Source organism: Monodelphis domestica, chromosome 1 (genome assembly GCF_027887165.1).
Source record: "Monodelphis domestica isolate mMonDom1 chromosome 1, mMonDom1.pri, whole genome shotgun sequence".
Taxonomy (NCBI): Eukaryota; Metazoa; Chordata; class Mammalia; order Didelphimorphia; family Didelphidae; genus Monodelphis; species Monodelphis domestica.
The window spans coordinates 409729347-409743980 of NC_077227.1; the positions used below are offsets into that span (position 1 = coordinate 409729347).

The 14634-nt window shown below is 39.0% G+C and overlaps 1 protein-coding gene across 4 annotated transcripts in view; it reads right to left on the reverse strand.

The window, feature by feature from the left end:
* Positions 1–10894: 10894 nt before the first annotated feature.
* C1H20orf96 (chromosome 1 C20orf96 homolog) overlaps positions 10895–14634 on the reverse strand; it is a 30774-nt gene continuing 27034 nt past the window's right edge. For 2 of the 4 annotated variants that reach the window (XM_016428577.2, XM_016428578.2), the window contains one exon: positions 10898–11070. In XM_016428577.2, the coding sequence (XP_016284063.2) occupies positions 11001–11070 (70 nt within the window). In that variant the 3' untranslated portion in view covers positions 10898–11000. Of the gene's footprint in view, positions 11071–12325; positions 13686–14634 lie in introns of those variants that run through there. The other 2 variants (XM_056811980.1, XM_007474480.3) reach the window with 2 other exon arrangements.

Below are 14634 nucleotides of genomic sequence, written 5' to 3' on the forward strand. Positions count from 1 at the left end.
TGTAGTTGCCTGCACTCTTGCTCCCCTCATTATCTGTTGGATCTGTTGGTTTGGGCTTTTCTGTCAGTCTTCCCTCTTGGAGTTTAGTCAGCAAATCTCTCAGTGCAGTCTTTGGGGGAGGGGTATTTGAGCTTTTGCTTCCCTGCCCTCTGGAGGCTTTGATTGGATTAAAGTCCAGCAGTCTGTGAGGGAGGGGTATTGAAGCTTGAGCTTCCCTACCCTCTGAAGACTGTTGATGGGATTAAGTCTAGCTGGTTTGGGCTGGATGTTCCCTGAGGCCAAAACTTCCTGGAAGGGGGAGCAATATGAAGGGGGAGTCTCTTCTGCTGCAACCAAGCTGCCTGCTATGCGCTCCCTCTCCAGCTCCTTCCCCATCACCTGTGTTCAGCACTCTGAGCCTGGCACAGCCCTGCCCACAAAGTACTCCCTACAGTCAGTGCCTTTGCCTGCCCAGAGGTTCCAGCTGCTGCTGGCTTAGAGCTTTAGGAGTGGGGGGGGGGTCCTGGGACCTTCCTTCTCCCTTCCCCTTAAACCCAAGTGTTCTCGAATTCTGGCTTTTTAAGGGTGTACCTTTTAAATTGAGTCCAGCAGGAGGGTTCCTTGGCTCTGTCTTGTTGTTAGGTTTGATTTTTAGTCCCCTGGGAGCATTTAGTTTGTAATTGGTAAGGAAGGGTTTTCAGAAGTCTGAACTTTTGCTGCCTCTATGCCACCATCTTCTTCCATCTTCCTTCTTGAAGCTGAAGCCAGAAGTGCCCAAAGTGATTTGACACTTGAAGATCCCAGTGAAGACTTGAAGCTTGAAGTTCTTAAGGGGACTGAAGAAGGTAGGAGCTTGAAGGGATTAGTTGAGAACTGAAGTTCTCTTAGCTCTAGGTCAACTCTGCTCACCCCTTACCCAGGGCAGGTCATTCATTTCCACCACCACCCCCATTAAAATGCAAGTTTGATAGTAATTGACTGATTTAGTGGTTTCACCAGGAGAAGATAAGGGTTGAGGGGAGAGGGGGATGGGACATGATAACAGTCTTCTAGAAAGACAGTCCTTTGGAAGAGGAATTAGACTTGTTCTGTTTTGCTCCAGACATTGGAATTAGGAATAATGGGTAAAAGTTATGAAAAGGCAAATTTCAACTTAATGGTAGAAAAAGATTTCTTGAAAGTTAGATCTATTCAAAAATAGAATGGACTGCCTGCCGCTGGATGGAGTGGATTGTCTTCACCAGAGGTCTTCAAGCAAAAGCAGGATGAACACTTGTCAGATGTGATATTGTGTTGATTCTCTTGAGGGTATGGGTTGGATTCAATGGCCAAGGGAATCCATTTCAAGTAGAGTTTTGCAGTCTGGTGCTGGTTCAAAAGATTTGCCTCCTATTTCTCTTAGGACCTGGTGTTTGTGGCCACCTAGTGGTTGAATCCAAGGTGGAACATTCATCACTAAGCAAGTTGAGCAAATGCCCAATAAGTTACCGTGAGAGTCAGGGTTGGATCCTTGGCCCATGGCCAGATCCTTTCTTTTAGTGGCACATGAAATAAGAAGATAAAGGACCTGCACCTGGCAGGATGGAGGGAATCTAAGAATGGCAGGGAAAAGGTTTGGGACCTAGGTTTGCAATCTGGAAGGGAACTAAGAAATCATCTCTCCTCTATTTCTCTCATTTTATTGTAACCCAAGGTTCAAAACCCATTTGTATAAGATTTGATGCTCTGTTGTGGCCTGCAAAAATGGCTCTGAGTTTCAGGTTACATTACAGATGGGGAAGTGAGGTTCAGAAAAGGAAACTGACTTGCCCACTGTCACTAGCAAGTTTCAGCAAAATAAAGGTATTATTTCTCAATTATATAGAGAAATTAGTCAAATTTATAGGTATACAAGTCATCATTAATTGATAAATGGTCAAAGAATATGAATGGACAGTTTTCAGAAGAGCTATCTATAATCATATGAAAAAAGTTCTAGTTTTAGCTACATAGTTATATGTATAGAGAGCCAGGCCTGGGGATGAGAGATACTGTGTTAAAATCTGACCTCAGATATTTTCTAGCTATGTGACCCTGGGCAAATCACTTAATCCCAATTGTCTAGTCCTTATTTGTATCAATTCCAAGACAAAGATAAGAGAATCAATATCTGGAGAGCTCAAAATATAAACATATATATGCCATTTGACCCAGCAATACCCTCACTAGGACTATATCCCCAAAAAAAATTTTAAGGGAAAAGATCTATATATACGAAAATATTTATAGCAACTGTTTTTTTATTATTTTATTTTTTTAAACCCTTACCTTCTGTCTTAGAGTAAATACTGTGTATTGGTTCCAAGGAAGAAGAGTGGCAAGGGCTAGGCAATGGGGGTTAAGTGACTTGCCCAGGGTCACACAGCTGGAAAGTGTCTTAGGCCAGATTTGAACACAGGACCTCTTGTCTCTTCTGAATCTTAAAATTGCTCAGACTCTACCTTAGAAGATTTGGTTAAGGTTATTCCCTTATTGTAACAAATGAAGGTACTTGATCAGGAATGTGTTGGGAACTTTAAAATTACTCCACCCTGCTCAGACAAGTGCCTTAGGGGAAGATAAAGTTGCAAACTCCTTACTGAACAATGAAAAGTCCCCAACTCATACTTATAGTGAAGCAAAAACCCTTAAGCTAGGTCTATTTTTAGACCTAATGCAAAAAAGGGTGCTAAGTACCTATAAAGGTTAAATTAATCACTAAAAGGTCAAGCAACTTACAAAGGGCAAGCTTAGCAAAAGGTGTGGAGTTTTAGTCTACTCAGAGAAGGTGATAAAAAAAAAGATGTGAATTAAGAATGGACAGTACTGTGGAAAATGTCTACTGTGATTGGTAGATGTGAAAATTTCGGGGAGGTAACATAAGAGGAATTTCTCTTTAAAAGGAGCTGGGTCTCTGAATTCAGGGGAGGAGCTGAGGATTTCAGTGAAGGACTGGAGTTTTGCTTGGAATGACCTTGTGGTGAGTGATTAAAGACTGCCTAGTCTCTATTTGGCCTAGGCCCTTCATACTATTTTCTCTTATTCTCCACTCTCTCCCTTTCCTTAGTTCCTTGATTTGTATTAATTAAAATCTCCATAAAACCCAGCTAACTTGGGTATTTTTCATATTTGGGAATTTTTCCCATGATGACCACTTATTTTTTATTTAAATCAAGACACTAAAAATTATCTTTACAGTTTTGGCAATTCACAGTCTTGAAACCCACATTTTCACGGTCACACTCTAGACCTGGCTCTCAATCCACTGAGCTACCCAGCTACCCCCTACAGCAACTGTTTTGATGGTGGTAAAGAACTGGGAAATCAAAGGAATGACCACCAATTGGGGAATTGCTGATGAAGTTATGGTATATGATTGTGATGGAACACTGTTGTAGTATAAGAAATGATGAGCAGGATACTTTCAGAAAAACCTGAATGACAAATATTGGAGGGCATATGGAAAGATGGGGACACTAATGCACTTTTGGTAGAGTTGTGAACAGATCAAACATTTTGAAGAGACATTTGGAATTATGTCCAGAGGGTTATAAGATGCTGTATAACTTTAGATTATATAATACCATTATTAGGTCTGTTTCCCAATTCACTAAACTGTGCTATAAGTAATGATGAGAAGACTAATTTTTTTTTAAACTTGGGAAAGTTGGGATAGAGCTAAGATGGTGGAGAAGGTACACAGACCCACCTCATCTCTACTAAATTATCCTCCAAACAACTATGATATAACACCTCAAAGTGAATTCTGGAGCAGTATAACCCACAAAATGACAGACTGAAATAATTTTTCAGCTCAAAACAACTTGGAAGACCAGCATGAAAGATCTTTTGCACTGAGATAAAAGTAGAGCACAAAGCAGTGCACCTTCAGGCCCCACCACAACAACAAGCCTGGAGGGAAGCTGAATCAGCAGCAAAGGTATATGGAACTCTGCCACAAACAGTAAAGTCAGTAAAGGTCAGATAACTGTTCAGGAGATTACAGGGGTCCTTTTTCAGGCTCTGGGTGCAAGATTCTTATTGCATGATACAGAGATCCAGGTCCTCCTCAGGGTGAGGAGGAGCTGTGACTAGGGTCTGCTGCTTCCCAAAGTAGAAAAGAATGCCTGTGGCTGTCCAGAGACAACAGCACAGACTGGGAAAGTATTAAACACATCTCTCCTTAGATTTCACCAACTTGGAAGAACTGAAAACTTATAGATGTCTAGTGCTAGCTCTGAAAGCAGTTGCACAAAGAACCTTATGCTTGGAATGACCCTCCCATTGCTACAGAAAGAGCCCAAATTTAACTTTTTTTAAATGAAAAGAAAAGAAAAAAGCTGGAAAAGGAGCAAACAACAACAAACTCCACACAAATTTATAAAGGTGACAGGGAAGACCAAAATGCAAATTCAGAAGACAACAATGTTAATATTGCTGCATCCAAATCCTCCAAGAAAAATATAAATTGGCTTCAAGTTAAAAAAGAATTAATGGAGGAGCTCAAAAAGGATTTTAAAAATCAAATAAGAGAAGTAGGAGAAACTTGGGAAAAGAAATGAGAAGGATATAGGAAAATCATGAAAAAAGAATCAACTACTTGGTAAAGAAGGAACAAAAAATTTTTTGAAGAAAATACCTTGAAAAATAGAATAAGGGGTAGGTAGGTGGCTCAGGAGATTGAGAACCAGGGCCAGAGATATGAGGTACAGAATTCAAATCTGGCCTCACACACTTACTAGCTATGTAACCTTGGGCAGATTACTTAAGTCCCATTGCCTAACCTTTATAACTCTTCTGCCTTAGAGCCAATACACAGTATTAATTCTAAGATGAAAGGTAAGGGTTTTTTTTTTTAATAGAATAGGCCAAATGATAAAAGAGGCACAAAAATCCACTGAAGGGAGGAAATTTTTAAAAAGCTAAACTGCCCAAATGAAAAAAGATGGACAAAAAGTTACTGAAGAAAACTTCTTAAAAGGCAAAATTGGCCATATGGAAAAAGAGGTACAAATTTTCGCTATGGAAAAAAACTTTTTTAAAAAGTAGAATAGGGCAAATAGAAAAGGAGGTACAAAATGTCTCTTAACATAGCAATTACTTAAAAATTATAATTGGGTTCAAGTGGAAAATAATGACTCCAGGACATCAATAAACAATAAAAGTCAAAAAAAAAAAAGAAGAAAGCAGGAAATGTGAAATATCTCATTGGAAAAACAACTGACCTGGAAAACAAACCCTGGAAAGATAATTTAATGATTACCTGAAAGCCATAATCTAAAAAAGAGCTTGGATATTATATTCTAAGAAATTATCAAGAAAAATTGTCTGATATTCTAGTCCAAGAGGATAAAATAGAAATTGAAAAAAATCCATTGATCATTTTCTGAAGACACCCCCAAAGGATAACTCTCAGGAATATTATAGCCAAATTCCATAATTCCCAGGTCAAGGAGAAAATATTACAAGCAGTCAAATAGAAATAATTAAAATATCATGGAGCCACAGCAAAAATATTACAAGATCTGGCAGCTTCAACATTAAAGGATCAGAGGGCCTGGAATTCCAAAGGGCAAAGGAACTAGGACTTTAACCAATAATCACCCAACAAAACTGAGGGAAACAAGGGTACTCAATGAAATAGAAGACTTTCAAATATTCCTGATGAAAAGATCAGAGCAAAATGGAAAGGTATGTGTTTAAATTCCTTCGTTCCCCATCCATACTTGTCAAATAATGAATATTCTCTAATTTTATTTTCTATAGGCTTATCAAACATTAATCTTGGGTATATGGTTTGGTTGGATATTGATTTTGTTGCATTGTCTCCAACTTTCCTTTACAGCATGAACTTTTATATTCTTGCCTTCTTGTTTTTCCCTATAAATTCCATTAAGATTTTATTCAGTTCTATTAAAAAAGCCTCATTGGTATTGTTAGGTTTAAATTAATTACCAATAACTCCAAGTATTATATTTTATAAGATTTATTAATAATTGCTTTAAGTAGAAGAAATAAAAGAACAAAAGTATGAAAGCCTAAGAAAAGCCACATGAGTAAAATTCTCCTGCCTGGCACTCACTCAACTTCCACAAACCATGTTCTCGGAAAAAGCATGAGAGGGTGGAGCTACACTCAAAATATATCCTCCCTACATTAGCATATAACATGAGAAAGAACATGGGAAGCTGGCATTTAGAGTTCTGGGGAGCAAAATTCTAATTACACAGTATTCTGATTAGTTGTACTTAGTGTGTGATTGTACTTAGTGCATAAATTAATTTGGGGAGTCATTGTTATTTTTACTAATGGCCACTCAAGAATACTGAATGAGCTACCATATGACCTGTCCATGAACATTATCTCAAAAGTTATATTAGATCCACTTTTTATTTCATTCATTATAGCTTTAGAATTATTCTTTAATATGATCCTGTGTGCTTTAGATAAGTCAATACCCAAATATCTGATAGTTCTTGTTATGGTTAAAGGGGTTTTCTTTGGATTTTCTTGATCATCATTGCAAGTAAATAGGAATATGAATTATTTTTGTGGAGTAATTTTTTAACTTTGTTACACTCATTTATCGTCTCCATTAATTTTTGATTGAGGTAGTTGAATTTTCTAGATTCTGTATCATATTATTTACAGAAGTGATCATGACTTTTCTGTTTTCAATGTTTATACCTTTTTCCTCATTGCAATTGCTGAAATTTCTAATAGTGTAGTGAATAAAGGGGGAAAAGGTGGTGTCTTGACTTCATACTTGTTAGGCTTTGTTTGTTTGTTTTTACTATTTCTCCATCTTGGCTCTTGATCTAATACAAATTAGTTATCTAATCTTAAATAGGCACTTTGATGGCTTTATCAAAATACTTTTGATGTTCCTTAACTGATATTTTTCAACTGAAGCCCTTGAAAATTGAATCTCCTTTCAAGCTTTCTACCCTACCTTCTCCTTCATCTCTGTAAGCCAGGGATCTTGCCTCACACTTTCCTTAGAAAATGTTGTTTTCTGTTGTGTCCAACTTTTTATGACCCCATCTGGGATTTTCTTGGCAAATATACTGGAGTGGTTTGCCATTTCCTTCTCCAACTCATTTTATAGATAAATAAACTGAGGCACACAACTTACCCAGTGTCCCACAGCTCATAAAAGTGTCTCTGGTCAGATTTGAACTCGAAATATGAGTCTTCCTGATTCCAGGTCTGGCATTCTATCCCCTGAGCCTCCTAGATGCCCTCCTCAGAAAACATAGAACATCATTTGTGAGCTTCCCCTTCTCCCCTATTTTACCTCAAAACCCTTAGAAACCATCTAATTCTAAGTCATCTAAATTAATTCTTTCCTACTTTGCTCCAGTATCTGAAGAAGAGATAATGCTACTCATTGTTAAGGCAAATTGTTCTTTATGCATTTAGTTCCATTGCTTCCTATAATCATTAGTGCTTGTCTCTTCTTTTATCCCCTCTCTAACCTTCATACTCTTCCTAGCTGCTAGTTCCTCCTCATAGCTACAAAGAGCTCAGGTCTCTCCTTGATGTATTATCCTCTCAAGGTATTGTTCTATAGACCTCAGAGTCTGTTGTGATGCCAAATTGCAAGAAAAAGTCAATTATGCTCATTACACTTGTTTCCTCTTCCCTCTCCCTTTTTCAATGATTTATAATCTAGTCTCTAAATTCATTGATCAACTGAAACTCTTTTCCCCAAAGTCACTAATCATCTCTTAATTACTAAAACCCCCATGACTTTTCCTCAGTCATTAGCCATCTTGACCTGCTATACAGCATCTGACTCTCGGTCACTTTCAAATGATGGGGATACTCCCTTTCCCTAGTTTTAATGACACTCCTTTCTCTTGGTTCTTCTATGTATCAGTCTGACTGCTCCTTCTCAGTCTCCTTTCCTGTTAACTGTGGCCTTTCTCTAAGACACTAATATAGACCCTCTTCTCTCTAAATGCCCAGTGATCTCAGCAACTCTCCTAGGTTCAATTATCATCAGCCCTAATCTCCTTCCTGAACTCCAGAAGTATATCACCAATTTCCAGTTGAATCTCCATCTACTCCTGTATGTACTTTAGAAGTTTAGAAGCCAGGTGTCTATAGTCTCCATTCTGAAATCCTCCTTTCTTCCAAACTTCCTTATTTCTGTTGAGGGCACAACCCTCCTTCCAAGCACCCATGTTTTCAGCCTCTGAGCTGAGCCCCTGAGTCTTGGCTTTTTTGTCTCTCCCCAGGTACTAAGTTTTGTCCAGAACAATCTCTCATATTCACACAGCCATCACTCCAGCATGTCTTAATCCATTTCCACCTAAACTGTTGCAATTAACACAAGGCTTCTAGTATCTCCTCTAATCTATCTTCTACCTTCCTCCTTCATCCACCTCCCACCCCTGCCAAATTATCTTAAAGTAGTCTTTGTGACACTCCTCTGCTCAAGAATATTCAAGGAATTCACATTACCTCTAGGATAAAACACAAATTCCTCTTTTTAACGTGTAAAGCCCTTCACAATCTAGCTCCAGTCTACCTTTCCAAATTTATGTTATAGTATTCCCCTTCAAGAACTCTGGTGTTGTGCAATTGTTTTTCAGTCATTTCCAACTTCTTGTGACCCCTTTTGGAGTTTTCTTGGTAAAGACACTGGAGTGGTTTGTCATTTCCTTTTTTAGCTCATTTTGCAGGTGAGGAAACTGAGGCAAAAAGGGTTAAATGACTAGCCCAGAGTCATGCAGCTAGTGTCTGAGGCTAGATTTGAATTCAGAAGGATTATTCTTCCTGCCTCTGGGCTTGATGATACCCTGTTCAGGAACTTTGCCTTCCTACTCAATATGAACTAGTTGCTATTTCCCCAAAAATCTAACATACCATCTCCTGCGGGCAATTCCTTTTGCCCATGCTATTTCCCATGCTTGATATGCTCTCCCTCTTCTCCATCCCCTCTTAGAATCCTTCACTTCATTTAAGTATCCATTCATGAGTCACCTCCTACAGGAAACCTGTCCTGATACCTGTTAAGACTCTCTCCACCTCAAATTACTCAAATTATCATGTTTGTTATCTGATTATATGTTGTACCTGTATAATTGAAAATGTTACCCTAAAAAAAGAACTACATTTCCCAAGAGCCCACTGACTTCCTGTCATTACGTACTTCCTGTAGACAGAGGATATAATGCAAGGACAGGAAGAGTCCCACCTCTTCTTGGGCTTGCAGCCAGTGGTGATGGTGGTGAGTAGGGATTTTCAAAATGGCTAACCAGCCATGGGTATGTGGTTTTTATTTTGTACCCCCTTTATTCCTTGATTTCTAATGATCTTTAATAAACTTCTGTAAAATATAATATTTTTATTATTAGAGATTATAATTTAAATTTTATATACACCTCAAGTAGAAGGTAAGGTAATTAAGGGTAGGGGCTTTTTTTTTTTATTTTGCCTTTGTATTCCTGGTCTGCTAGCACAATGCCTGATACATAGTAGGTGCTTAACAAATGTATGTTGGACTGGGCTGTTTGATTTTCATCCTTCGTCCCTGGTAAAAGCAGTGTAAGGGGAAATTTTAGGGTTGTGACTTAATCTAAATTTAATTAGTTGCCAAGAAATATCCCAAATAAAATACCCAAGTCAGTTTGGAAATTTATGGTGGTTTAATTAATATAGAGGGAGGGAATTAAGAAGAAGAGAGAGGGAAAGAGTATAGGATTTCTCCCGCCTGGCCTGTGCCACGGGGAGTTCAAAGACCTCCACCACGAAGTCTTTTCAGAAGATTAGAGGCTTTCCTAAGAAGATAGTGTTTTGGAAGGTAAATGAGAAAAGAATCAGCCTAAATTCCAAGAGAGCTCAGAGAAGATGCCTCACCTGAACTAGGTTACTAAGCTTCCCCAGTAGTGTATCAAGGACTCTCACCACCAAACCCAGACAATAGCTGCCACCATGCCAAGATGCCAAGATGCTCAGCACGCTGCCACCAGAGCCACCTCTCCATGAAAAGAGCCCAAGAGAGGAAGTGACACAAAATATATAGACCATTTTTACATCATTTTCCTGCATCTCACATGTACCAATAGTAAGCTTGACTTAGGACAGCCCAGGGGTCTGTCAGTTGTTTCTGATTTGTCATTTGCTAGCACATGTCTGTCATAGGCCATCCGTCTCAATACTTAATCCTTAAGTAGGGATATAGACATTCCTGTTTTGTTAGACTAAGCAGGGTGGAGTAAATATAAAGTTCACAGCAGAAAATAGTGCTACATGGGCACTCTCTCATTTTCTATCTGAAATCCCTCAATTGGTGGATGGTCTTGTAAAATACTCATTGCCTAATATTTTTGCTGCTGTTATTCTTGTAATAATTAAATATTTAATTCGGCTAATAGAAGAATACCTCAAAAGCGCTCACTGTACTTCATCACTTAACTAGCTAGAACCTATCAATGGGAGTTGACTCCATTGACCTACTATGTTACCTAAAAAAAAAAATCATGGCATGAGTAGTCAACAAATGAAATGGATAGAGAAGTGATGGTGAACTAATGGCATGAGTGCCAAAGATGGCACACAGAGAGCTCTCTGTGAGCACTCAGCCACCTTTTCCCTCCATCCCCCACCCCCAGAGTTCATTACTAGAAAGGCAGAGAGACTCAGGTGGAGCTGCTCCCATCCCCCTCTCCACAGTGCCTAATGACATTTTTTCACATCTCCACCCCTCAGTTCAGCAGCCCAGTGGGAGTGCTTCCTACCTCCCCTGTGTGGGGTAAGGCGGTGGGGAGGGGGGGGAAGAGACACACATGATCTGAAGCTGACTGTGCCTCCAGAGACAAGCAAACTGGAAGCCAAGATGGCTATGCCAGTATTATAATTAAAATTAATCTTGGAGACTGAATATTGGATTATAATTATTTATTAGTAAAAGTGCTAGAGAAAAAGCAGGAGCAATCTAATTAAAGTCTCCAAGTTGTACTGCCTCAACCCAGTTCCCAGTAAGTGTTCACTTCCTAGAGATCAAGTGCTGGCAAGAGAGACAGAGAGCAGCTTCCATCTAGAAAGAAAAGCAAGACAGAGAGCCTGAAAGAGAAAAAGAGATAACACCTGGTCAGGCTAACTACAAAAAATCTCTAAACAGTGTGGCATTTCTCTAGTTCTCAGTTTCCAGCTCAAGCTTTGGCAAGGCCAGCCACAAGTGGCCAAGGGCCAGATAACATCAGGGACTATTGAGCAGAGCAGGAAAGCTCTAGTCCCACAAAGAGAAAAAGAGAAAGATCTCCACATGCCCCTGGATCCTATCTGTTAGATAGACAATGATGTCATTTCTACTGAGGCTCTGTGATTGGTCCATCTAGGTCATAGTCCTGATCTCCAAGCAAACCTGCCAGTCCATTTAGGAAGTCAGGATCCTTAATGGTCATGTGGTCTCCTGATCACATGACTCAGTGGTGTCCTACCTTAATGTACATGTGAGGGTATTGTCAGCTTGGAATCTAGAAACTGGCAAACTTGTAGCCTTGTGAAATATGATGACCGCCCCTCCCCCCAGCCTAGTTAGCTTCAAGGTGATAACTTCAAGTTTGATCTTGTCACAGGAGAGTTTCTCCCTGAGGAAACATCCAATTTTATGAGTCTTAGATTAACAATAGACCTTAAAGTAGTTTAAGTAGAGATGGTTAATCCCATCAAGTGTTAAGTATCTCTTTTTGTCCCAATGGTTTCTCCCCTTAGAAAAAAAGTCCTTTACCAAGGTAGCCTAGCCCTTTAGCTGGATCTTTCCCTTTTGTGTCTACTGTAAAGCATCAGCTTCTCACTATTATTCCTGTCTAAGACTCTTAATTTTCTTTGTTACCATTGTAAAGTCAATCAACTATATTCTCTCATCCTCAGTTCCCCTAAAAGGGTATATAAGGTCCCCAAGTTCTTTTGTCCTTCAGAGTCATCCTCTTCCTGAGAGGCCCTCCCAGGAGTTCAGTGACCAGAAATGCCAGCTTCTGGGGACTCTGTGAGTGTACAGCTCTGTGAGGAGGCCTGATTTAGTGCTAAACTTCTCTCCATAATTAAAGAGTGATTTTTCTGACTAGTTAATAGTTCTGTGTGTTTTTTCCAGTTTAACAGTATGGAGCTCTATTTTTATGTTAGTTTCACACACCAAGAAACCACTGGTTCAGGTAAAACAATATCTACACTCCCCCTGCACACATACAACACCACCAATAATATTTTTCATTGTTAATTTTTTTAAATTTTCTTTCCATTGTGTGGAGTGGAATTTTGGGGAGGCCCGTACCCCTAGAAATCACTTTAATGAGAAGATAGAAGACTTGATAAGATGTTGGCAGAGAAGAGTGACTTTATTCACAGAAAACAGCAGACAGCAGGGGAATGAGGAAGGGGAGGGGAAGGAGAGGAAAAGGGATTCTACCCACCCATGTGGCTTGCTCAGGGCAAAAATGTCCCCTCTTCTTTTAGATACAATCACAGACTTTTATAATCATCCTGTCTCAAGATTCTCCTCCTCCCCTCTGTCCAATGGGGGGGGGGGTACATTTACAGTCTTGAGTGTGTGATTTTCAACATTATGTATCCCCTAAAGACCCCCATGATCAAGAAAACCTGTGACTAACATGGGATTCCCAGACTGGAACTATAATGATAATTTTGAAACTCACTGTACTTTCCCTCATTCAGCTTATCTTATAGTCTGGCTTTCCACCCAGGGTACAGATAAACTCTTCTCAATATTTTTGAAAATAGGTCAGGAATACTAGAAGTTTGATGGGGGGGGGCAGGCAGTTTTAGTTCAAGGAATAGTAACACTAAGGGGTCTTGAGAATTGGGATTACAACAAGCCAAATACTATAAGAATTACATACTGAATCTCACCGTACACACCATTATAACATGATTCATGTTGTCTCCCTCCCCACTCCTGAAGCCAACAAACAATTCCACTGGCTTATACATGTATTATCACTCAAAACCTATTTCCATATTATTCATTTTTGTAATATAGTAATCTTTTAAAACCAAAACCCCAATCCTATACTCATATAAACAAGTGATACATCATAAATTTTCTCCTGCATTTCTACTCCAACAGTTCTTTCTCTAGCTACCACAAATAATATGATTATTGTATTGCTAGCTTGCCAATACCATATGCACCTCTAGCCAAAAGATCTTTAGAGACAAAAGCTAATTATGTGAAATGGTTCACTGGGGAGACTAGGCATGTAAATCTGGGAGATTTCAACATGCTTGTCTCCCAATAGAATCACAAGGGGAATTGTGAAGACAGAATTAAACTCTCTTTGTTTATTTTTTATGTAATCAATCAGAAACCTTTAATTTAATTAATTAAAAAATTTCACACCCCCAAAGGCCACAAACACTGTCCCAACTTGGGCAGTGCTAGGCAAATTGGGAGGCTGTGATTGGTTCCCATGAAGTGGGAGAGAGACAGGAAGTGACATGGAAAAGGGGCTATAAAAGGTGAGACTGAGGAGAAGAATACATTCCTTCCTTGGCTCTTTGGCAAGGGCTCTCTCTCTCAGTTGGTGCTTCAGTGGGATATTCTCTTCAGCTTGAGCTCTGATAAAGACTTTTGTTGGTCTCCTGACTCTTCAGATTTCAGCTTCCTGATTAGGGCTTTGGATTCTGTCGAGATTCGCTTTCAGATTTTCATTTGTGGTCTGGAGGCATTAAGATTAGGATTTAGGGTATTTGTAACTAGGTGATTTTTTTCTACCTCTTTCTTATATTTCCCACTTTAATATCTCTATTTTGTTATAAATAAAAGCTGCTTAGTCATTTTTACTTGAGAAGTTAATTATTTTTATAAACAGAGACCCCAATAATTTTTTTAATTCTTATATTTGTCAAACCCATTTTAATGATTACACATGTAATATACACACATAAGCTATATATTTATCTTTTTAAGTTCCTAAAAATGTTTAAAGGATTCAATTTTAAATTTGCTCATGACTTTTGATATCCAAAACCTAAATAAGAGCTAAAAATAAACTAAGGCAGATTCTATTACTCTAATTGTATATTTGGAGCACCATGTAAGGGGGGAAATGGGGTTAATTTTTAAAGGGTTGGACTTATTTAAGAGTGTGGTCACCAGGAATTTAATTAATTCCAAAGAGATTTTATTTACAAGTTATTTACAAAATAAGCAAGAAATTACAAAAGAAGCAAGAAATCAGAGAGAGGGTAAGGTAAGATATCTAGCCTGAGCACTAAGTCATTTACTCCTGGCCCCTCTGGGCAAGAAGAATTAGTTTCAGCCAGCCCCGGCAAAGCCAAGGACCTGGGGAAGCCTCTCTCTAGAGTAAGTCTTTCCTGAGGCTGCTCTCTTCAGAGAAAAACCAACAGTTAAGAATCGGCATTTCACTCACCACGTGTCAGTTCAATCAGCAGATCCTTCTGCCCCTTTTCCCCAGCCTCAACTCAAAAGCATGAAGAATTCCTCCAGTCTCCACTTCCAAAAAATGAAGAACTGAACTCTCACAGGAAGTAACAGCTCCTTTTCAAGATGCTTCTTTTGCATCACTTCCTGTGTCTTCCCCTAATTTTACATCTACCAATCACAGTTGACACTTTGTTTTAGGACTGCCCAGAAGGCAGTCAGTC